This window comes from Mrakia frigida (assembly GCF_051309035.1).
Source record: "Mrakia frigida strain ATCC 22029 unplaced genomic scaffold BDY24scaffold_34, whole genome shotgun sequence".
NCBI classification, from domain to species: domain Eukaryota; kingdom Fungi; phylum Basidiomycota; class Tremellomycetes; order Cystofilobasidiales; family Mrakiaceae; genus Mrakia; species Mrakia frigida.
Genome location: NW_027481247.1, coordinates 111,818 through 133,219, shown reverse-complemented (window position 1 = coordinate 133,219; position 21,402 = coordinate 111,818). Strand labels below are relative to the sequence as shown.

General features: G+C 54.3%; 8 protein-coding genes across 8 annotated transcripts; 4 read left to right on the top strand and 4 right to left on the bottom strand.

Annotated features, from left to right (window-relative positions):
* Window positions 1-786: 786 nt before the first annotated feature.
* On the top strand, window positions 787-3,990 carry BDY24DRAFT_181688 (uncharacterized protein). The gene is made up of 12 exons (XM_076636324.1): window positions 787-1,099; window positions 1,198-1,607; window positions 1,671-2,312; window positions 2,386-2,458; window positions 2,530-2,675; window positions 2,754-2,789; window positions 2,852-2,932; window positions 2,997-3,121; window positions 3,198-3,244; window positions 3,303-3,375; window positions 3,450-3,590; window positions 3,809-3,990. Coding segments are annotated over exons 1-12 (1,938 nt in total). The 5' UTR covers window positions 787-936; the 3' UTR covers window positions 3,810-3,990.
* BDY24DRAFT_181716 (uncharacterized protein) lies at window positions 3,473-4,830 on the top strand. The gene is made up of 4 exons (XM_076636325.1): window positions 3,473-3,590; window positions 3,809-4,004; window positions 4,098-4,400; window positions 4,484-4,830. Exons 2-4 carry the CDS (start codon window positions 3,810-3,812, stop codon window positions 4,778-4,780), a joined length of 795 nt encoding a protein of 264 aa, XP_076493493.1. The 5' UTR covers window positions 3,473-3,590; window position 3,809; the 3' UTR covers window positions 4,781-4,830.
* Window positions 4,831-4,885: 55 nt separating this feature from the next.
* Window positions 4,886-7,612, bottom strand: BDY24DRAFT_400172 (OTU domain-containing protein). Its single transcript, XM_076641923.1, has 10 exons — window positions 7,081-7,612; window positions 6,781-6,930; window positions 6,546-6,623; window positions 6,243-6,390; window positions 5,921-5,997; window positions 5,755-5,836; window positions 5,604-5,676; window positions 5,430-5,507; window positions 5,249-5,344; window positions 4,886-5,173 (listed from the first exon to the last, which is right to left on the bottom strand). The coding sequence occupies exons 1-9, from the start codon at window positions 7,111-7,113 to the stop codon at window positions 5,335-5,337; spliced, it is 729 nt and encodes a 242-aa protein (XP_076493492.1). The 5' UTR covers window positions 7,114-7,612; the 3' UTR covers window positions 4,886-5,173; window positions 5,249-5,334.
* A 556-nt stretch (window positions 7,613-8,168) lies between these two features.
* On the bottom strand, window positions 8,169-9,967 carry BDY24DRAFT_418062 (uncharacterized protein; the record flags this gene model as incomplete). The annotated part of the gene is made up of 3 exons (XM_076643796.1): window positions 8,169-8,207; window positions 9,065-9,547; window positions 9,677-9,967. 3 exons carry the CDS (start codon window positions 9,965-9,967, stop codon window positions 8,169-8,171), a joined length of 813 nt encoding a protein of 270 aa, XP_076493491.1.
* A 223-nt stretch (window positions 9,968-10,190) lies between these two features.
* Window positions 10,191-12,605, bottom strand: BDY24DRAFT_418061 (F-box protein; the record flags this gene model as incomplete). Its single annotated transcript, XM_076643795.1, has 7 exons — window positions 10,191-10,248; window positions 10,329-10,461; window positions 10,536-10,686; window positions 10,783-10,843; window positions 10,943-11,235; window positions 11,309-12,025; window positions 12,447-12,605. 7 exons carry the CDS (start codon window positions 12,603-12,605, stop codon window positions 10,191-10,193), a joined length of 1,572 nt encoding a protein of 523 aa, XP_076493490.1.
* A 1,484-nt stretch (window positions 12,606-14,089) lies between these two features.
* BDY24DRAFT_400156 (uncharacterized protein) lies at window positions 14,090-16,738 on the bottom strand. Its single transcript, XM_076641922.1, has 7 exons — window positions 16,636-16,738; window positions 16,390-16,497; window positions 16,218-16,327; window positions 15,380-16,143; window positions 15,183-15,289; window positions 14,524-15,092; window positions 14,090-14,452 (listed from the first exon to the last, which is right to left on the bottom strand). Exons 1-7 carry the CDS (start codon window positions 16,666-16,668, stop codon window positions 14,353-14,355), a joined length of 1,791 nt encoding a protein of 596 aa, XP_076493489.1. The 5' UTR covers window positions 16,669-16,738; the 3' UTR covers window positions 14,090-14,352.
* BDY24DRAFT_400147 (Alpha/Beta hydrolase protein) lies at window positions 16,739-19,079 on the top strand. Its single transcript, XM_076641921.1, has 5 exons — window positions 16,739-16,938; window positions 17,056-17,304; window positions 17,377-17,834; window positions 17,937-18,396; window positions 18,514-19,079. The coding sequence occupies exons 2-5, from the start codon at window positions 17,183-17,185 to the stop codon at window positions 18,941-18,943; spliced, it is 1,470 nt and encodes a 489-aa protein (XP_076493488.1). The 5' UTR covers window positions 16,739-16,938; window positions 17,056-17,182; the 3' UTR covers window positions 18,944-19,079.
* A 331-nt stretch (window positions 19,080-19,410) lies between these two features.
* On the top strand, window positions 19,411-21,324 carry BDY24DRAFT_444118 (PH domain-containing protein; the record flags this gene model as incomplete). Its single annotated transcript, XM_076644824.1, has 5 exons — window positions 19,411-20,029; window positions 20,219-20,373; window positions 20,508-20,855; window positions 20,934-21,157; window positions 21,243-21,324. 5 exons carry the CDS (start codon window positions 19,411-19,413, stop codon window positions 21,322-21,324), a joined length of 1,428 nt encoding a protein of 475 aa, XP_076493487.1.
* Window positions 21,325-21,402: the final 78 nt, after the last annotated feature.

Genomic DNA, 21,402 nt, shown 5'->3' with positions numbered 1-21,402 from the left:
TACCTTTTGTTCTGTAGTTTTCTTTGCCTCCGTAGTTCGAGTTAGTTGGGCGTTTCATTCACCTGAAACGTCGTCTCAAGAGATCGCTCTCTTGTTTCCTTTGCCCTTCGTTTGATTCTCGTTCTTTGTTTTGGCTTCTTGGATTACTTCTTTAGACACTGGTTTTGGACTTACGTATATAGCGATTGGTTACCATTACGCCCTTCCTCCCCCATTCTCGTTTCTCGTTTCTCATAGCTAGTCTTCTCGTTCTTTCTCGTCTCTCGTTCTCGTTAGTTTACTTCGTTTCGTTCTCTCCTTTCCGATCTAGTAGTACCGTCTCTCTGATATTTCTCTCTCCCTTTCTCGAGCACAAGAGCGAGAGCGAGAGCGGGAAGAAGACGCGACGTTGACGCGACTTCACTCAGAGCTTTCGCCTCTCACTTTGTTGTATCATACTCGAGCCTCCTCTTCCCCGTCGAACGAACAGGATTCAGGAGCCCTCATCTTGATCTCTAGAAGGTCCGAGACATCCTCAGGGACCCTCCCTCCTATTTAGCCTTCTGCAAGGCTGAAACGAAACGAGGACAGGTCGTTTTGACGGCCTTCCTTGTTCCCCTCTAACCACGACTTCGACTTCAACCTTTTAGGGTCTCGTCTCTCGCAGCCCAGCGCCTTCCTTCGCCAGCTCCAAGTGAAGTCGAGAACGTCGGATACTCGAGTCAGCGAGGCAACGAGCAAACGGGCCGGCAACGTGCAGACTGAAGCTTAACGGTTTGTCTCTTCCTTCTCCCTTCCCCCCTCCCTCGTCCTTCCTTCTTCACCATCTCAGTCTCTAACCTGTCCACTCGTTACCGCTCTGATTTCAGACCTACTCAACCACTCGGCACTTCTTCCAACCCGACTCTTCCACTTCCCCAACGCAATCTCCCCACGTCTCGTCTTCCCCTTCGAAACATGGCTCGTTCGAATCAACGTCTCACCATCACTTCTTCCACTCGTCAGCATCCCTCTATGGATGATCTCGACTATCTCGAGAGCCCAGGTCCGGAGGAGAAGGTCCTTCCTTGGTTGAGCACAGTTGAGGAAGGAGAGAGGAGGTCGACGGAGGAAAGGAATGGTGAGTTTCCCTCGTCTTCTTGTATCCTTTGGGAGCTCGGACAGATGTCAAAGTTGTAGATTGATAATTTACCTTCATTTCCGGATCATATCCTCCAGAGATACTCTTCCAAGCTCACGCGCTACCCCCTCCCCAACGAGACGTCGAGCTTCCACTTCAACCCTCCAGCATCCCATTTCCTCAGCTCTCTCCATCTCCTACACCTCAGCGCATCTCTCTAGGTCCTTACTACCACATTCCATCGAAACTTCAACCTTCAGATCGGTCCTCAACTCGCTCGTCCCAAGATCGCCGCGTCAGTCAACAAACGTTTCGCCTCTCCCTCCTCCCTTTCTTCCACGACGACTTCCTCTGCGAGCTCCTGGAGACGATCAAGAAGGAGGATGTCGGACTGGATGTCAGGGACGCTCTCAAGCATGCCATTAAGGTTCGGATCCAGGAATTGGAAGAGCTGAAGACGAGGGAAGAGAAAGTAAAGCAGGTTCTGTCTCGACGCGACGACGTGTCAGTGAGTCCTGCATTCTAGCAGTTCCGATTCCGTTTCGACGCTGACTTTACATAAGTCTGACAGGCCTCTACTCCCCCCTGGGCTCAGGACCTTCAACGTGCTCTCGACTCAAACACAAACCTCGTCGACGGCGTCGTCCATTCCCTCTTCTCCTCCCAACCACGATCAACCCCTCATCACCGTCAAGCACCACCACCAGACTCCGCTCCATCTTCGCACACCCACTCGATATCTCTACCCGAAGCTCGAAAGCTCCTCATCTCTCTCCTGTACCCCGACAACGGATCCTCTTCGTCTTTCGACGACCTCGCCTTCATCAGAGCTCAACCCCCCGTGACAGCACTGCGAGGCTCTTTTCATCCAATGTCCTCGCTCGAGAAGTTGGGAAGCCTTACTCCTGTCAGGCTGGAGGAGCTTCAGGCCTCGGGTCCAGACGAGACGATCAAGCAAGCCTCCCTCCCTCCCCGAATCGATGGTCGACCTCCTTCCTCCTCCAACGCTCCGCCTCCCGCTTTCGAGACCGTTGTCGACCAGTCACCTGAAGGAAAAGATCCCTCGACCAAACCTCCCCGCTTACGGACGAATCGTCGACGCGAACTTCCCGAGATGGGACGCGTCCCTCCGTCGGTTCACAACGGACGCGACGACTCGAAGACGAGGAATCCTTCGGTGGTGGAACCGTCAGAGGCTGTGGAAAAAAAACTAGTGAGGCTTTACCTTCCATCAATTCACGTTTCAACGAGGACGAGCGACTGACTTGTTTTGTTTCTCTCTCAAGCTCTCCTGGTCGAATCTCTGGTCGACGAGCGATATATCAGGGTCTCTTAGTTCTCTTCGTTTAGGCCAGCAGAGTGAGTGACTCATAATTTGTCTTATTGTCGAAAAGGAGAACACGCTGACATCTCTCCCTCGCATTTTTCAGTCGACTCGCTGGCCCTCAACGTCTGGTCGACCACAACGTTTGGTTCGAACCTTCGCCGTCTGAGCTCGACGTCACCCAGCTCTCTATCAAGGAAACTCGTCGTCCCTCCTCTGATATGCGATCGTCTCAACCGTCTCTGCTACGATGTGTGTTCCTTTTCGAACCGTCTTGCGACGCGTCTTCGCTTTCTTCGAGGCTGAACTGCTTCGTTCGAATCCTCACAGAAGCAGCTCTACGAAGCGAAGAACATCTTAATCGAGGTAAGTTTCCATGCTCGACTCCTTCGAACGTCCAAACTGACGTTCCTTTCTGTTTCTCACAGCTCTTCGCGTCGTTCGGTCTTTCCGACCCTCGCAGCTCTGGGAGTTTCCCGACATCCCTTCTTGCGCTCTCACGACATCGAGTACGTATCTAACTCGCTTCCTTAGAGTAGAAATCGCGTCTGAACGAGTCCTGTGTCTTCGCAGAACTTGATGAAAGCCTGGACCGTCCACGACTTTGATCTCTCGACTTCCTCCCTTCAAACCTTCATCTTTTACTCTTCCCAAGAGCCTCCTAGACCCGACCCTCGCCCTTTCACATGGCTTCACGCGTGCGTTCCTCTCTAAAGGTTCTCTCAAAGCCGACGCGAAGGTTCGGGATTGACGCCTCCTTGTTTTCACCCGCAGAATCCGAGCTGCCTGGCCTCGAGCTGGGGTGAAGCATCCTGATCACAGTGAGCGACAAGCTAGAGTAAATCTTACTTCTTGATGACTCTGTTTCATCTTCCTCAGTTCGTCAAAGCGTCGAGCTCGTCCAACTCCCTCCGCTCCAAGGACGCAACGTCTCCCTTCACGCTGCGGCTTGGTTGGTCCTCCCTCTCCCGCTTTTGGCACGTTTTCAAAACTTCAAGCTGACTTTCAACCTCATCTTCCTTCCAGCTTCCAAAACTTCCTCTCTGACCTCCCCCGGAACTCGCCTTCGCTCGACCTCAACGCTCTCCGTCTCTCGATCGAAGGGGAGGTCGAAAAGCTGCTGAGGACGAAAGGAGCAACGTGCCAAGCTGCTGTAGGCTCTAGATAGTGAGTCTCTGTTTTGCTCTTTCCACTTCCACTCGGCTGCACGGGGATCAACACGGAAGCGTCTCCAAAAAAAAAGTCGACGCGTTTCGATCGATCGTCGGTCGGGAACCGAATCAAACTGAAGATGCTGCTACCTTTGCCTTCTTTCGCTCCAAGAGCTGACTCCCTTCCCTTCCCGTTCCTTCCCTCATCTTGAACCACCACCTTCTCCCCAACAGGATGTTCTTGCTTCTCTCAACAAACCTCGCCTCGTTCCTCCTCGGCGCTGCCTTCCTCTCCCTCCTCGCCTTCTTCCATCCCGACCCGACCCCTACCTTCACCTCTCGCCAGCTGCGACAGCTCCAGTTCGAGATGGAACTCATCTCTCTATACGAAGACTTCAAAACAGACTCTATTCCTGAGACGAAACAAAACGTGAGTGCTTCGTTCCTTCTCACCCAAACTTTACCTTCCCGTCCCGTCGCTGAACGCTTGAAATACTCTTCTTTGGCTTCCTTCCTTTCACAGACCCTTCAAACCCTCAACTCTCAACCCAAACCGTCAGAATCCACCCTACCGAACGTCGAGGAGGAAGAATCAAGCTCCGACGACTCGTCCCCTCACCTCCCTCAAACTCCCATCGACGCACCCCTCACCGCCTTCCCTCTCCCTCCTCTCGAGAAACCCCCCAAACTCAGCCTTCGAATCGTCGAGCCGATCTTCCACGCTCGAAAAGTCTTCCCGAGGGAGAGGATGGTGATCCAGAGGGAGGAAGAGAAGAAGGGAAAGAGCATCGTCGGCCGAGCTGTCGCGTCGTTCGTTGGAAGAAAGGTTCGTCCTTTCCCTGCTCTCTCTTCATCTCTTTCTCGAACTTCGTTTAGCTGACACTCGCTACACGTGTTTCTCTCTTTCAGATGACCCGAAAATCCTCCTCCTCTCCTTCGCCTTCGCCTTCCCCTCCCGTCTCACCAAAATCGATCCTCCTCCACCCCTCTCCCTCTCCATCTCCCTCCCCACCCCTTTCCTTCCCCTCTTCCACCCACCAAACCGACTCCGAACCCACGTTCGAACACCTCTTTGCCTTCCCTCCCCTCTGCTCCTATACCACCCCCGCCTCCTACGTCGTCGAAGGATCAACCTTCTCGCCCACGCCTCAGCAAACAACCTCCTCGGGTTCAGCGGGATCGGGATCAGCTTGCCTTCGGTGCTGAAGAGGGAGGAATAGGTGGTGGAGAAAGCGAGGAGGAGAAGTGAGGGGGTTGTTGGGTGGTGAGGGTGGGAGGGTGGGAGGCGGATGGGAGGGAGGCCAAGGGGATCTGAAAATGAACGTCGTCGTCGTTCTCGTTTCGTTTCGTCGTCGTTCTCGAGAGGGAAACCGAAAGAGAGGGTCGTACAACAAGAGTCAAGATCAAGATAGATCGCACACCCGTCCGAGATCAAGAGGGCAAAAAAAGGCAGCAGAGCAGAAAGTTCGAGCAGAGAAGAGAGAGTAACGTAAAACGAACGAGCTGAAAGGAACGACTGAGCAGGGGCAAAGATGCGTTAAGTTATGCAAGGTGTGTAAGTAAAGATCCAATGAAAGAGATGAAAAGAGATGCGTCTATCTGCAAATGAGAGAAGGAGAGGGAGTTAGGGAGGGAGGAGAGGAGAGAAGGGGAGTGGACGAGACGCGCACTCACGAGACGAGAAAGATGGTCCGGTCGATAAGATCTGCTCTTCCGAGGAGCTTTAAGGATCGACTCTCGTGCCATAGGGAGAGGGTGTGTTACATCGGTCTGTAGAAACGACGGAAGGAAGGGAAGAAGGTCAGCTCACTTCGACGCGTCGACGGAGACTGAAAAAAAAAACGAGAGCACTCACACCATCGCCGAGAACGCGGTCATCGTGTACTGGATCTTCCTGAGCGAGTTGTAGTGTTCTCCCAATCCGTAGAGTCGTCTGTTCAACCCACCTCCAACCTCAAAGTCAGCTTCTCTCGAACGGAACCTCGACGTCGACGAAGGAGAAGAAAGGGAGGGAGGGAGAAGAACGCACCGATGGTAACTGATCCTCACAGCTCTGATCTTCTTAGCGGCTTTGGCGTCGAGGGTGGCGTTCGCTTTGGGGTCTGTCGGACGTAACGAAGAGGTCGAGGTCAGTTCCGTTCGACAAAGAACGAAAGAGGAGAAGGGGAAACGAGACGAACCAGGTGAGTGAGCAACGATTTTCGGGTGGTTGGATTGGACGACGTGGATTGGGATTTGATAGTATCGAGACAAGGCGAGGATCTGTGTACACATCGTCCCAACGAAAGAAACACAAAAGGTCAGCTCGAGCAAGAGACGAGAAAGGAGAGTTTGGGCGTGACTCACCTCTGGTTCTCCTCCCCATTCGCCCGACTCCCTCACTCGCTTGCAGTACCGATGAAACCCCTTCATCGTCATCATCCCTGGTTCGTCCAGAAAGGATAGAGAAGGCGAAGTCAGCGCAAGCTTGAAGCTCGATTCGAGGAAGGAAGGGGAGCGGGATCGAGAGACTTTAAGACGCGTCAAAGTCAGGCCGAGGCGCTCTCCTCCTCCTGTCCTCTCTTTTCCCTTCCCTCCCGCCTACCCGCTCAACCGGCCCTCGCAGCTCCTTCGCCACCTCGAGAGCTTCTCCAACGAAGTAGAACAGAGAAAGAGAGCAGCAACTAACCATCCTCCTCCAAAGGCTCATTCGGATCCTCTCCCTCCTCCGGCTCCTCATCAGGATCCGCGGGCACTCCCACCAGGAAGGGCAAGAACGAGTCCGGGTTGGCGAGCATGTAGGTCGAGGCTGCTAGACGTGTTGTTTCGGGTTTGTTCTGTTTCGAGTGCAAGCGAAGGAGATAAAGTCAGCTTAGAGCAAAGGGAGGAAGAGGGGAGGGAGAGCGAAGGCCGAGGTGACGGACGACCACGAGCCTCGGTTCGCAGAGAGAGAAAGGAAAGGATGGGATAGGGATGAGAAAGAGAGACGTACCTCCTCCTCCTTGATCAACCTCAAGAGCCATAGCTGATCAGCTACAGCAGCGTACAAGCAGTGTCCGTCGGGAGCGATCTGAAAGAAACCCCAAAAACCAAACAAAAGTCAGCTCGCTCTTTCCAACTCTCAGTTCTCCTCATCTCGGTTCCCTCCCTTCCCCATCTCTACCAAAATCCCTCCAACGGGTGAACTCGGACACGACCCGAACCGAAACGAAGCAGAGCCCACTCACATCAAAGATCTCCACGCCCAACTCCATACACGTCTGCAAGAGATGAGCTCGTTCGGCCTGTTTGGCTCGCTCGATCTTCTGAGCCGGGGTCATCTCGTCCAGGATCCGTTGGGCTTCTTGAGCTGCTAGGAGGGCGGCTGCTGCTGCTGCCTAGAAAGAACGCGTAGAACGAAAGAAAGAAAGAAAGAAAGAAGAAAGGGAGGGAGGAAGGTCAGTGGTTGGTAAACGCCGGCGCACCAAAACCGCGAGCAAAACAGGACGAAAAGGAAGGAAAAGGTGGTAATAGGGACGAGAGCTCACCTCCTTCTTGGCCTTCCCGTTCCCCATGGACATGAAGGACCTTTTCTTGGGTTGGGTGATGGAGGAAGCGGCGGAGGAAGGTGGAGGGGTGAGAGCCGAGATGGTTGTGGCTCTGAGAGGAGGAGGAGCTGCCAGGGGAGGAGAATGGGAGTGGTGGTGATGATGATGGTGATGAGGATGAGAAGGGTGAGAGGGTGAGGATGGCGAAGGAGCGGGAGCGGAGGGAGAGGAGGGAATGTCGATGGCTGGAGGGAGAGGTGAAGAGGGAGAGGGAGAGGAGGTCGCGGGGAGGAGCGAGGAAGAGCCGTTCGTTGAAACTGGAAGATGGCCGTTTCCGTTTCCGTTGACGATGGGAGGAGGAGGAGGAGGTAGGGAAGATGCTGAAAGTGGGAGAGGAGATCTTGAAGCTGCTGAAGCTGAAGCTGAAGAAGGAGGAGGAAGAGCCGCTACCGAATCGTGCTTCTCTTCGTCGTGTCCCTCCTCCTCCTCCTCCTCGTCTCTCCTCCTCCCATTCTCACGCCCTATAAGTCCCTCCCTCCCCTCCCCCTCCTCATGATCCCCTTCCTCCTCCTCATGAACCTGTCTCCTCAAATCCTCCAGCGAGCTTCGTTCCGACGCCGACCCTGATCCATCGCTGCTGTCCGCTCGTTTCCTGAGCTCAGGCGGAGCGATTCCAGGCAGCGAGTTGGATCGTTCCAATCCTCCGGTTGAACCTGGAGTAGAAACTCCCGACGGTAACGTCGTAGTGTTGGTAGAGAAGGAAGTGGTGGAACTTTTTTGGGACGAGAAGAAGGAAGTACGACGTTTCACGGCTCCTCCATCGGACAAAGGCGTGGGGAGGGAGGAGGTCGAAGGGGAAGCTTTGCTGTCCTTGTTGAAGATCGATGGACGCCGTTTGAACATGGCAGAGAGACGAAGAGGCGAGGTGCGAGAAAGGAAGAAGAGGGAAGAAAAGAGCGACTGAGTGACGGTTGGGGGGAGGAGGAAAGAAGGGAGGGAAGCGACAGCCTGACCTTCCGAGCTTTGGGCCGAAGCGACGCTTTCTCCCAGTTCGCCTTCATAGCAAAAAAAAAGGCATAGAAATCGAGCTAAGACTCCACGGAGACGTCTCCTGCTGCTCCTGGACCCTGAAAGTCTTCGAAAGGCAAGTTTTCCTCAAGAAAACGGAAGAGAGAAGGAGGGGACCGGACCGCGATTTCTCGATTGCCTTTTCAACCACATCCCTCTCCTCGTCTCTCCTCCTTTTCTCCTCGTTTTCTCCCCGAGAACGCGTTTACTGTGCTCGCCCACAAGGAGCTGCACGTAGATCGACTGCTGTACCTCTCTAGCCCCCGAAAATGGCAGCGATAGGCTCACCGCGAGAAAAACAACAACAAGAAGCGGCAAAGGGTTGAACCGAGCATCGCCGACCAAATAACTTTTTTGACGTGCCCTCTTCCTCGTTTTCGTTCCGCCCCAACAGGAATTGGCTCTCTGTCTCTCTGTGGCTCGATCTAAAGCGCAGGAATCGTGAGTCGTATAGCCTATCAGAAGAGACGCGAGGAACCGAGAGAGCGACAGCCGCGCGTCGTTGTTAAACTCGGTCGACGCTCGAGCTCGACGCGTCCTTGTCTTTCGGTCCTTCCTCTTCGTTCCCTTCTTCGTCTTGCCTTTCATCTACCCCTCTTTACTGCTCTTATCACTGTTCCTAACTCTCATTCTCGCTTGTCACCGCTCTGGTTCGGTTCCTTCGAAACAACATGATCTCGATCTCGACGCGTCTCTTTCCTCTCTCTCTTTCTCTCTCTCCCTTTTTCCCCAATTTCTTCAACAAAACGCAAGTGCATACCAGGAACCCAACCGAAACACCGAAATCAAACACCATCCTCATCCATCAAACCAGAACCATCGACCCTGTCCTCGAATCAACTCTCATCCTCTTCCCTCTCGCCCTCGTCTCCCTCTTCCCTCCTCCCACCTTCCCCCCCTTCTTCTCCCAACCTACCTTCTTCTCCTCACCCATTACCCTCCCCACTCCATCTCTACCCGAAGCAGAAGTAGACGCAGCAACAGGCACCTGTAACAAGTTGACATCGTTCATCAAAACAACACACCCTCCCTCTCCTTCCCACCTCTCCTCGTCGTTCTCTTCAGGAGGAGTGAGCACCACACTAGGCGCGCTGAACCACGGGTTCGGGTTCCAAGCGGACGAGGCGGGGACGAGGAGGGTTTCGGTTGGGAGGAGGAAGGGGAGGTTGGTCGAGGGGTTGAAGGCCCGGGGGAGGGAGGTGACGACGGGCTTCAGCGTGTTGAAGGAGTTGATTTTGGTGGTGGATTTGTTGGATGACGAGGTGGTGAAGGAGAGGAGGGAAGAGAGGGAAGAAGAGGAGGAGAGGAAGAGAGAGGGGGTTTGGTTGGTGGTGGTGGTGGTGGAAGAGGAAGAGAGGGAGAGGGAGAGGGAGGGAAGGGAGAGGAAGTGGGCGAGTCGCTGTTTATGTAGAATGAGTTAAGAACGAGAGGAGGGGGAGGAATTGGGAGTCAGGTCAGCATACAACAGGGCGGGACGAGAAGAAGAAAAGAGGGGAAAAAAAAGGAGAGCAAACGAGCGAAAACGAACCTTCAAAGCAGCCCTCTTCCTTCCTCCTCCTCGTCCTCCTCTCAAATGAGCTTCAACTTCTTCCCTCCCTTCCTTCCTCCCTCCCTTCCTTCCAAACATCCCCACCCCCCAAAATCTCTTCTTCATCTCCTCCACCTCCACCTCCAGTTCTTCCTCGTCGTGGTATCGAACGAACGTTCCCGTTCCGAGGGTGTAAGATCTGACGTTGTTGTGGTCGACGAAGGCGGGTCGCGTCGAAGTCGAGGTGGTGAAGAGGGAGCTGGAACTGCTGTTGGAGTGCAAGTTTCTCATCGTTTGTTCACTGTTTTGGCGAGGTAAAGATGTGAGTGGGTGGTGGTGGTGGTGGTGGTGGTTGGTGGGGAAGTGACAGTGGGAAGGGGAGGGGAGAAGGAGGAAGAAGGAATGGAGAGTCAGAAATCTCAGATCGGGTTCGTTGGTGCCTTCCTTGGACGATCGGAAGATCGTCGCCTCCCTCCTTCCCGCGACGAAAAAACTTACTTGACTTCCAGACGGATCACGTCACGAAGAAGAAGGTTTGAGAGGAAGGGAAACGAAAGTTTTTAAGGCCTGGGCTGAAAGGAAATGGGAAGGTCGATCAGCGAGAGGGAGAGAGGAAGGATGGGAAGAGCGGAGGGAAAAGCTGCTGGCTCACCTGCCAAACTTTCTCGTAGACTCCATGGCGATGCTTGAAGGGTTAATGTGAAACTCGGACCTGTAGACGAGGGCTTTCGAACTTTCGTAAGGGAGAGGAGGAAGAGGACGAGCGTCGAAAGTGCTCATTGGATCTGGAAGAGGGAAGCGAAGAAGCGGGAAAGGGGTAGATATCAGCATTCAGAGTATCTGAAGGGAGCTCTCCTACCGAGTTTTCTGAACGTCGAGAACGAGGGATCGAGAGCGAGACGAACCTGAAATCGACGACGACGCGCGAGGTTCCCGACGTTCCTTCTCGACTCGAAACACCCCATCTCGACCTCTCCGTCTTCAAAGGAGGCAGCAGATCCGGTGGTGATCTGTGAAATCGAAGAGCGGAACGTTGATCAAGGGAATCAGGAGTCAGCATCGAGACGAAGAAGAGACGCGTCGAAGAAAAGACGAGGCGGGCTCACCTCACTTCCCAGAATTCGAAAAGCAGACGATTCCACGAGGGATTCAGAGGATTGCGAGGCACTGCGACGGCGAGTCAAACGGCCAGTCGAACGGAGACGGTCGAAAAGGGTGTCGTCGACGCGTCGTTCCTCTTCTTCCGTTTCCGAACGTAGCGTAGACGAAGACGGAACGCTGAGGATGTCGTTGACTCCCTGTTCGTCGAGCCACTCCAGCCATTCCGGCTCCTCCTCCTTGGGGTTCTCCAGCGGCGCGTCTTCTCCTTCCTCGTCCTCGGCGTCGTCCTCCGACAGCTCTGCGTCCTCCTGCCAAGGTGAAAGGGACTCCACCAGCTCTTCTTCTAGTCTGTCGATGATGTGCTGGCAGACGAATGGCTCGTCGAAGCAGTAGGCGAAGGGGAGATGGACGTGACGAAGACGAGGGAGCTGCGAGAGAGCGTTGAGGAAGGTTGGAGGCTGTCGCAGAAAGAGAACGAGGCCGAGAAGTCAGACGAAAGTTTCAAAACAGTTAGGAGGTGACGATACTTACCGATCCGTTCCCCACGTAATCACCGTGGATCTTGAGCAACTCCAACCTTGGGAGGAACTCGACGAGAGCTTCGAGCTGATCCGTTCGGAACGACGATGTCTCTCCTTCGAGCTCCGGATCCGCCCAGATTTCCAGTTCCACAATCTCGACCAGTCCCTCATCCAAACGGCGAAGTCGGAGCTTGACGTCGTGCATTCGAGCAGAGTCGAACCATTCCTGGAGGGAGGGAGCGACGACGCGACCGAGTCCTTCGACGAGAACGAGGCTCCTCCAAGGAAAGTGGACCTGTTGAGGGACTTGCGAATCAATTTCGAAGGAGAGGGAGTCGATGGTGGGATGAGCAAGAAGAACTCGACGGATCCAGTCGCCGTCGTGGAAGAGGGCGGGAAAGGGAAGTCTGTGCTCCGTGAGCGTGAGGACGAGAGAGGTGACGCCGAGGGGAGAGATGGTAGTGAGAAGACGAAGGGCCTGTTTGCTGCGATCTGTGAAGGTGTCGAGGTTGAGCTGGCGGACCTGTATGTTGAGAGTCCGACGATAGTGAAGGAGTAGAGCGAAGAAAGCGGCGGGCTCGCCGCGGTATCCTCGGTAGACGCAAACTGGAACGACGATGGGATGCTCCCGAATCCTACGATCCACCGAATCGAACCTTTGACCGATACGACCTAGATCGTTGGGCTTGAAGTCGAGGTGTTGGAGTGAAGGGTGTGAGAGAATGGACTGTTGAAGGGAGGGAGAGAGTCGGGGGATCTGACTCTGAGCAGCGATCCACAAAGAAAGAGATCGAAGGTTCCGAAGGAGGGAGATCGAAGTCGATAGGAGATCTGTGGTACCGGTGGGCGCGAAGGGAAAGGTAGGGATCTCGACATCAAGTCGTCTGTCGGGGAAGGAGGAAAGGGAGGTTTGGTCAACGAAGACCAATCTCTCGCTGCGATGGAGAATCAACGCACCGTACGAAACTGGGTAAATCTTCTCTCTGACTGACTCGCAGCAAGTTTTCGAGACCTTGAAACGACCTCACCCGGATCTCTCGAAAGAGGATCGGACGAGCGATCTGGAGGATGCGAGTCGATGGAGATGTGGTCGGCGTCTTCGCTCTCCCTTTGAACGTTCGCTAGGCTCCCAAAAGACCAAAACTCACAAGGCTGAAGCTCCAGCATACGGCACTCAGCATCGCCAAGCTCTCCTTCGAACAGAACTTGAAGATGTAGGTGATGATCTCGAGAGGGAGGGAAGAGATTCGAACTCGAGGGAGAGGGAGGTCGACGATTCCTCTGATGACTGCGTTTGGACGAGGCATGGCACTGTTGAAGAAAGAGACGGATAAGGAGGGCAAGTATATGAGGTCAGATATTGGACAGAGTCGTGGATGCATGGAAGACCGAGGGTAGGGGGGGAAGGAGGGAGGAAGGAAGGAGGGGCGGTGAGCTTCGTCCTCCCAAATCCGAAGCCTCTTCTTTCATTCGAAGACAAGACGGCCGAAGACCTGAACAACAGTGCTGAGACTCACATTTTATCAGCGTGTATAGGTTGATGAAGGCGATTGCTCGAGTGAGAAGGTTGAGGGAAGGAAGGAAGGAGGGATGAAGATGGAGTTCGAGGTCAACCACCTCGAGGAAGGAGATTCCTTGCCTTCGTTTCGTTCGAATATATGTCGAGAGCAACGAATTCTGCTGACCCTGAAGGAGAAGCTGCCCTCGATGCGAGCTCGAAAAACTTCAAGACAGAAGAGCTCGAGGAACGGAGGCAAATCAAACGAGAAGGTCATCTCCGAATCTGAAGCTCACCGTTTCTCCTCCTCCCGACTTCCACCCTCCCTTCTTCCTCCAGGTTCGTCCTATCCATTCTGATTTTCCCATGTGAGAGCCCCCATCTGACGTCGTGATCATTTTGTCCTCAGCTATGGCTTCCTCTCCCCCCTCTCCAACGACCTCAACCTCCAACCTCCAAACTCCCTCAGTCTAGCCTCAACTATGATCCTCAGATCACCTCCGAACTATCACGGCCATGGGTCTCATCTACTCGGCGGAGCGTCGTCTTCCAACACCCGATCTTCTCTGGTCCCTCGAGATGGGAGGGAGTCTTCGAGTGGTTCCAAAGACGCGACGCATCGTTTGTTGTTGTTGAGCTTTGGAGAGAGGTCGAAGCCGTTGCGAGCGAACGACGACAAGTCAAACTCAAGCTTTGCGCGTTGACTCACTCGGAACTTCCCTTTCGTCGACATGTCTCCGTTCGACCTCTGTCTCTCTCCCTCGTCTCTCTTTCGCTGGCCTAACTTTCTTCCTTCCTCTTTTCTTCCCTTCCACAGTCTCATCGTGTATATAGCTCCTTTCTTGTTCTTCGCTTTCACGTTCCTTCTCACGGCTTTGCTTTTTGCTCTCTTATTGCCTTTGTTCGTTCGTGTTTGTTTTTCGTCTCCCTCATCATCACTCTTGTAGCCTTCGCAACATTTGCTTTCACTGTCACAGTCTCCTTCTGAACCTTTTCGCCTAATCATGATCCTGCTACATCTCTTTGACGTTCGAATTAAGGGAACGGTTTCTCGATCTCGAATCGGAAACGCGTCGACTCGTTTCTTTCTGATCCGAGAACGACAGCGAGAAGCAGAAGCCCCTTCGGCACTGGTTCTCCTTAGGTTGTATCCTCATATCCCACCCCTTCGAAAGAGAGGCTCCGAGGAAAGGGCCAAGCAGAAGGTCAAGAGACCGTTCGACGCGTCGAGCTCGAGCTCAAACGCAGCCGTCGTCTGCGTTGTTTGAGCTTCTCTCCTCTTTCCTCGAACACGGCCGCGAGCAGTACAGAGTCATCAATCGAGAAACTAGAAGAAGATCAAAGAAGCAAGAAGGCATGTTGAGGATATCCGTGGACGGAGGAGAGGCCAGCAGTGAGAGTCGAGGAGCGGTCGGTCGTTGAGGTCGACGTGCTGCTGGAGAAGGATCGAGGATCTTGGTCAGTTCGGAAAAACAGAAGCGAGACGGAGTTGAATCGAAGCGTACCGATGTTCAGGCGGCAGATCTGATGAAGCGTGAAGAGGAAGGGGGAATGGGTCAGATCGAACGAGACGGCAAGAAGAGACGCGTCGAGAAGGACCTGACGGACCTGAGGAACGTCTCGAAAGAATCCGGAGTAGCCGACGAAGACTTCTTCCTGAATGCGAGAAATAAGAGAAGCGAATCAGTGATTTGTCCTAGTGAAAGTGGTAGAATGGGGAGACTCACTTCGAAACGAACTTCTTGAAGTCGAACCCTCCAGCCTCCAACGCAGCCCTGACCTCGGAAGCACTGAGCTTCATGAGCGAGGCGAGAATGGAAGGGCCCTTCTCGACAAGGTTCTTCGGCTCGCAGATGAAGCAGGAAACCGCTGCCTCCCACTTCTCCGGCAACGCGTCCAAGATCCCTCCTTCCTTCTCCTTGATCGTCTCGACTCGAACTCCTCCTTCCAACCTGACAACTCCCTCGAAACCAAATATAAGACGATCAACTTCCCCGAACTGAAGCTTGACGTGCGATTCTCCGGTCGTTCCGTCGTCGTTCGAAGGGACGTTCATTCCTGCGACGAGTTTCGAGAACCTCGCTCGGTTTGATTCTTTTCCGACCTTCCAGAGAGCTAGGTATCCTCCGACGAGGTCCGCTGCTTCGAATATGGTGGGATGATCCTTCCTCAAGGTCTTGTAGCAGGCGGCCGAGCAGGCGACGACTTTGCGACCGATGGGAGAGGGCGTGAGGGAGGATCGGACGGTGAGATGGGTGAGGGACGAGAGAGAGGACAAGGCGGCGATGGCGGCGTCCTGAGTGAAGAAGAAAACCAAGAAAAAGTTGTAAACGAGTCAGAGACGAGCGAGGAAGCGACAGGGAGGGGGGATACGCAGGGTACGCACAAGATCAGGCCAAAGGAGACCGAAACGTCCTCCGTAGAGGTCGAGGGAGACCAGAGAAGGAGCGAGGGTACTGAGATGAGTGATGATGGCAGCCGGAATGACGGTATCTACGAGGAAGACCGTAACATAAGTGGGAACGAGATGAGATTACAGTTCGGAAACTAGACGCACGTCGAAGAGAAGAAATGGGGACTTGCCTTTGTATCCCTCGAAGCTAAGGTCTCGAATCCCGTTCCTCGTGATCTTAGCCTTGTACCTGGTGATGTTGGTCGAGGCCCACGCCGAGAAGTCCGTCGGTGCGACCGAGGCCAACGCGTCGGACCAGTTCGATCTCCACGTCTCGGCGCTCAACGTGAAGTTCCCGTAGTGCCCAACGACGAGGTGGACTTCCTGAAGCGACGTTTGGGTAGTGTTGAAGATCCTCGAGAGCCATTGGAGGGAAGTAGGGCAGTGGGCTTCTGAGACGGTGAGGTGAACCGACCTGAGGTTGGGAACGACGACGGAGGATTCGAGTCTTCCGGAAGGCGATCCAGCGAGTCCGAGAGCTCCTTGAGGACCTCTCCGCTTCTGCCAGTTCCAAACGTCGACATCGGAGACGACGATGCCGTGGAAGTTGAAGAAGTCGAGAACTCGTCCCAATTGATGGTAATCGGCGGGGGAGCTAAGGAGTTCCGCGGAGAGTCGAGGAACCACGAGAGGGAGAGGACGAGGAGGAAGAGGCGAACGATCGTCGGTGTTGAGCTTGTTGGTTCTCATGCCGTCGACGGAACTTCCGATCTTGAGGACGGTGATGGAGGGATGGGAGTAGATGAGGGCGAAGGTCTCGTCGGAGAGGAAGGGGAAGGGGATTTCGAGGGAAGTGAGGTTGACGAAGATTGGGAGGACCGTAACGAGGTTCTTGGTAGCCGCCACGTCTCGATCGATAGAGTTCTTGGGTTTCCCGTCGACGAACGAGAGTTGTCTGGAAGAAGAGGAGAGAAAGGAAAGAGTCAGCGACGTGTCTTCGAGAGGCTGAAACTGTGAGCTTCCACCAACCTGAGTCGACAGCTCTTCTCCGTATCCTTAGCGAGCTTGAGAAGAGGAACGAAGTTCTCTTTCTTGTTGGTAATGATCTTGATGGATCGAAGAAGAACGGGAGTGGCGAGCTGTCGAGCAAGGGGAAGAAAGTCGTCAGAGAGGGAAACGGCGAGCTCGTCGTTCAACTCACGTCTCTGAGCCTCTTGCAGCAGACAGCGAGCGAAACGAGTGAGGAGGTCGACATCGAGCTCATCATGTACTGGAGGATCTCGGGAGGCACTCCAAAGAGGAAGCAAGTCTGTGGGTGGAGAAGAGCAGCAGAGAAGAAGAAGGGAAGGAAGGAGGGAGGGGATGGAAGGAGGAGGAGCAGGAGGTGAGCTTCATCTCGTGTCGTCTCCAGCATCCATCCTCAAGCTTCAGGATGGGTTTTACGAACTGAAGGGATGGTGTTGGATCTGGTGGACCTCATTTTCAAGAGTTCAAAGCTTTGGATCGAATATTCCGCAGAGGACGCTTCGGTGGAGGGAGTGAGAGTTGGAAGTGACCTCCAACTTCGAGCTCGACGGCTCCCAACCTTTACCTCACGATCTCAGCTGTGCTCAGTCTCCGACGTCTTTCTTCTAGTGACCCTCCCACTGAGACAGTTGGAGTCTTATGTCCGAGAAGCCTGTTTGGGCTCGGGAGAGGGGGGCGAATAATATAGGCGGGACTGAGAGGAGGGAGTGGAACGGAGGACGTGGTGAGCTCGACCGATCCTTCCTACCCCCTCGGTCGCTTCTCTGCGAAGAAGCTTCCTGTCCTTCGTGTTGACGAGCTATTTTTGCTGATCAAATCATAATCTTCTTCCTCCCCGCAGAACTCACATAAGCAGAAGTTCAACCGTTTGAAGGCTCTGGCGGTCGAGCGACCTCCCTCCCCTTCGTCCTCGACTCTCTTCCCTTCGCACTCCTCTCGACAGCCGTTGCTTCCGCCACTCTTCCAGCATGCTCGTCGGCCTCCGAAGGTACTCAGCTGAGCTTTTTGGAAAGTGGAAGAGGAAAAAGAGCGCCGTTCTTGGAGGACTCTCTCGTCGCCATGGAAGCGGAACCTCGGCGTCTTTCCCAAGGTGAGCTTTGATGATTCTTCCTTCGCTCTGTATGTTCTCTCTCTCACTCCCACCCCTTCGTTCTTGCTCCAGATCCATCAACATGGTCGTCCCTATCCCTCCTCCCCTCACTTTTACCTACAAAACCATCGATACCTCCCCGGAACCAGTCCCTCTTCAGCTCGACGTCTTTCTCCCTCCTCTCCCTTCTTCAACGACCTCCTACTCGCCGTCCTCACCCCTCAGGGTCATCGTCGCTCTTCACATGGGAGGTTTCGTCGCTTATGATCGGACTTCCATCTCGCCTTGGACACTTGACATCGCTAGGGAGCAAGGTTACGTCTTGATCGCTCCTGATTATCGACTCCTGGTGGGAGGAGGGAGGACGGGCAAGGCCGGTGGGGGAGCAGATATCGCTGATTCTCTGCGGGACATCGTCTCTGCTTACGAGTGGAGCTTTGGAGGAGAGCTGGAGAAGGCTTTGGAGGGTGCTGGAGTGAAGGGTGTGAAGTTGGATTCGAGCAGAGTTTCGTTGGTCGGATTCTCAGCTGGTGAGCTTTCCCTTGCCTTCCTTTCCATACGGTCGCTCGTCCGAGGTTGTGAGCCGATTCCGATGATAAGAGCTCTGACTTCTTTTTGTCCTGACCTTCTAGGAAGCTGGCTCTCCCTCGTTCTTCCCTTCAACATCCCCAAACACCTTCCCGCTCCCGTCGCGCTCGTCCTTTTCTACCCGGCGACGCGTCCCTTCTCGAACCCTTGGTACTCTACCGCTCGACAACCAGCCTCCGCCATCTCCTCATCCTCCATCTCCTCCATCGGTCCCACTCTCAACCCTTTCACCCTCCTCTCCTCCCTCTTCCCCTACGTCCGTCGGTTCCTCCTTAGCCTCGTTCGACAACCCATCCAACTTCCCCTCCTCCCCACCTCCGATCTCAAGCATCCCTCTCGCACTGCATCTCTCCCATCGTTCGGACTCACTCCTACCTACATGAAGACGGCTCATCGACTCTTCCTTTCGTCCTGGCACGGCCCTATTCTCTCCGGTACTCCCTTCATCGCTCCCTCCGTCAAACGCGAACTCGAAAAGGAAGGAGCTGCTGGGTACCGAGGAATGTGAGTCCCATCCATCGGCTTTACTGAAGACGACAAGAAAGGAGGGTAGCAAGGGAGGAAGAGAAAAGGAGCTCGACGACGCAAAACTGACGCGACTCGTTCTTTCTCGATCGAAAGGTTGTGCGACTGGACTCTCGAACGAGGAACGGCAGCAGATCTCTTCATCGGCAAGGGGATCGAGGAGTTCGTCGGCTTGGGGAAGAACGATCCTGCCGACGCTGAGGACGCGGATCAAGTCTTGAAGGCCGTAGGGAAGCAGGAGGAGGTGAAGGAGTTGATGACTCCGTTCATTGGAAGGAACACGCCCATCGGAGGAATATATCCTCCCAGCTACTTCGTCCACGGAGCATCGGATACGCTGGTTCAGGTTGAGGAGTCGGAATGGGCGCAGGAGCGGTTGGGAGAGGTTGAGGGAGTGGAGACGACGCTGGTGAAGGTCGAGGGAGTTGATCATGGATTCGATGGGACGGCGAGGTTGGAGGTCGGAGGAAAGTGGGAGGATGTGTTCAGAGGGGTCGAGAGGTTTTTGGTTGAGAAGATGGCTTGAGGGGAGGGTGGTCGGTTGCTGTTCGTGCTCGTTTTCTTGTTGTTCTTTTTTTGGGTTTTGCTGCTTCTCTTCTGTCTTTAGACTTCTCTCTCATATACGTGATGCCCTCTTCGATGATACCTCCGGCCTTCTCCTCCTTTTTTCCCTGAAAAGCTTCGCCCCTGATAAGTTTCGAGAGGAAGCGCGGGTTGTCACCTTGACGCGTCGTCCCTCGTCGTTGAGTCTGTCCTCGACTTCACCGTCGACGCTCTATATATCTTAGAGCGCACCATACAGGTCGAAGATCAATCGCAAGCCAATCATTTTTTCTCTTCGCTCTTTTCGACAAGGGGTGAAAAAGCAAGGAGGCAATGCTGTTCGGGTTCCCGCGGTCGACCATCGCCTCTCGCCTGTTCCCCTCCCTCATTTCGAAGCTATCCTGATTCTTACGTTCTTCCTTCCAACCACCACCATTGATTCTTTCTCGAATGTCAGAATCAAGTCATCTCTCACGAAGGAACGCCTGCCACTCTACCGTTCGACGATCGGCTTCGACCTCGTCGTTCTCGTCTTCCCTCTCCTCCTTGTCGACCTCCTCGAACACTTCCCTCGACGACAATCTGCTTTATCGAGCCCCAACAAAGAAGTCGCTCTACCTCAAGGCTACCGAAGTCAACACCAAAGCTCTGAGGATCGAGCAGGCGAGGGAGAGAAGACGCGTCGAGAGACAGAAGCTGGAAGAGAAGGGGGAATGGTCGACTGGGGTGGTCATTCTTGGCTCAGAAGCGTTGGAAAAAGAGTCTTGGGGCAGTAGAGATGAGATATGGGGGACAGAAGGGAAGAGTCTGGCAGATCAACAGTTCAACCTCCCGTCCCTCACTTCCTCTTCGCATCTCCACCTCCCTCCCGACCCCACGTCTCCGCTCCTCTCGAACTCTCCCCTACCACAGTTTGAGTCATCAAACAACGCCGCCTCGACCTCTCGACCCACTCTCTACCCTCTTGTCATCCCAACCCAACCCTCAGAACGTCCTCGCTCTCTTCAACCTCTTCCCCGCATCTTGGAGACGCTCGAGAGCTCTGGTTCGAGACGTCACAGTTGGACTGGTGAGAGCAGGCTCTCCGAAGAGTTGATTCTCGGTCCTGTCGAGAGATGGGGGACGGAGGAGGTAGTTTCGTGGTTGAAGAACAAAGGGTTTGGCACACGCGTCGTTTTTGCTTTCGAAGGTGAGCTTTTCCGCTTGAGATTAGGGCCGACCCCTTGCTGACTTTCTCGTCGCGCGTTGAATCGTGCAGATAACATCGTCACTGGATCTCAGCTTCTACAACTGGATTTGGATCGTCTCAAGGCTATGGGAGTCACTGCCTTCGGGACGCGTTTTCGTCTCGTCGAGAGCATTCGAAAGCTCAGCCCCGCCATCGTTCCGTCTCCTCAAGTCGTCCCTCAGCCTGTGAGTTTCATAATTCTCTTTCCCTGTCAGTCAGAGCAGCGGCTGATAGCGTCACCTCTGATAATCAACGGGCAACCGACGCGTCGTTTCCTCTTCCACCCTCTTCCCCCGACCCTCCTCCGGCTGCTCCTCAGTTCAACTTCCTCCTCACCTCCACTCACTCCTCCCCCGTCGACAGCCCTTCCATCTACTCAGCTCAGACTCTCACACCTACTCAATCCAACTTCGGAACTCCCACTCAGCGTCGACCCTCAGCTTCGATTCCGACTCCTCTCAACATCACCTCCGCTCGTCGTCCACGTCGCCCTCTGCCTCTCTCTCCTCCCCTCCCGGAATCAAAACCCAACTCTAAACACTTCCAACCGGAGATCGACATCCAAGGATCCCTACAAGTTCGATGCAGTCGCGCTGGGAGGCAGGAGGAACGATGGTGCATGCTCGTGAGAGGAGTCGGAGAGTTGTTGATTTTCGAGTCGCGTCTCGTGAGTTTCCTCTTCCTCTTTAAGCCCACGCGCTTTATTTCTTCTGACAATTCGCTCGACCTTTCAATCTTCATCAAGGACCCGAGCCCAATCCAAACTATCTCTCTTCAAGGCTACAAGATCATCTCGACGTTCGACCCACCCTCTCTCTCCACTTCCTCCCCAGCCGAAACAAGTTTCACGTTCCACCTCCTTCACCGACGAGCTCCAACCTGGTACCTCACAGCCACCTGCGCATCGTCTGGACATTGCTGGATGAAAGCGTTGATGAAAGGGACCGTCGAGAGGGATTACAACAGCAAGTCGAACGCGTCGTGTTTATCTTTTTGTTTCGACACGCGTCAGTCGAGCTGACTCTCTCTCTTTCTCTTTCTCCTCCCGTTTCAGCGATTGTCTTGAGCTCCGTAGTATCGGACACGATCCCGCTTCTCGAGGCCCAAGAGAGATGCAGGAGACCGGTGTTGCCTGAGGAGCTGAGGGACGAAGTGAAGAGGAGGAAGAGGACGGAGTCGATGGGCTCGACTGCTACCTTGACTCTTTGACTTCT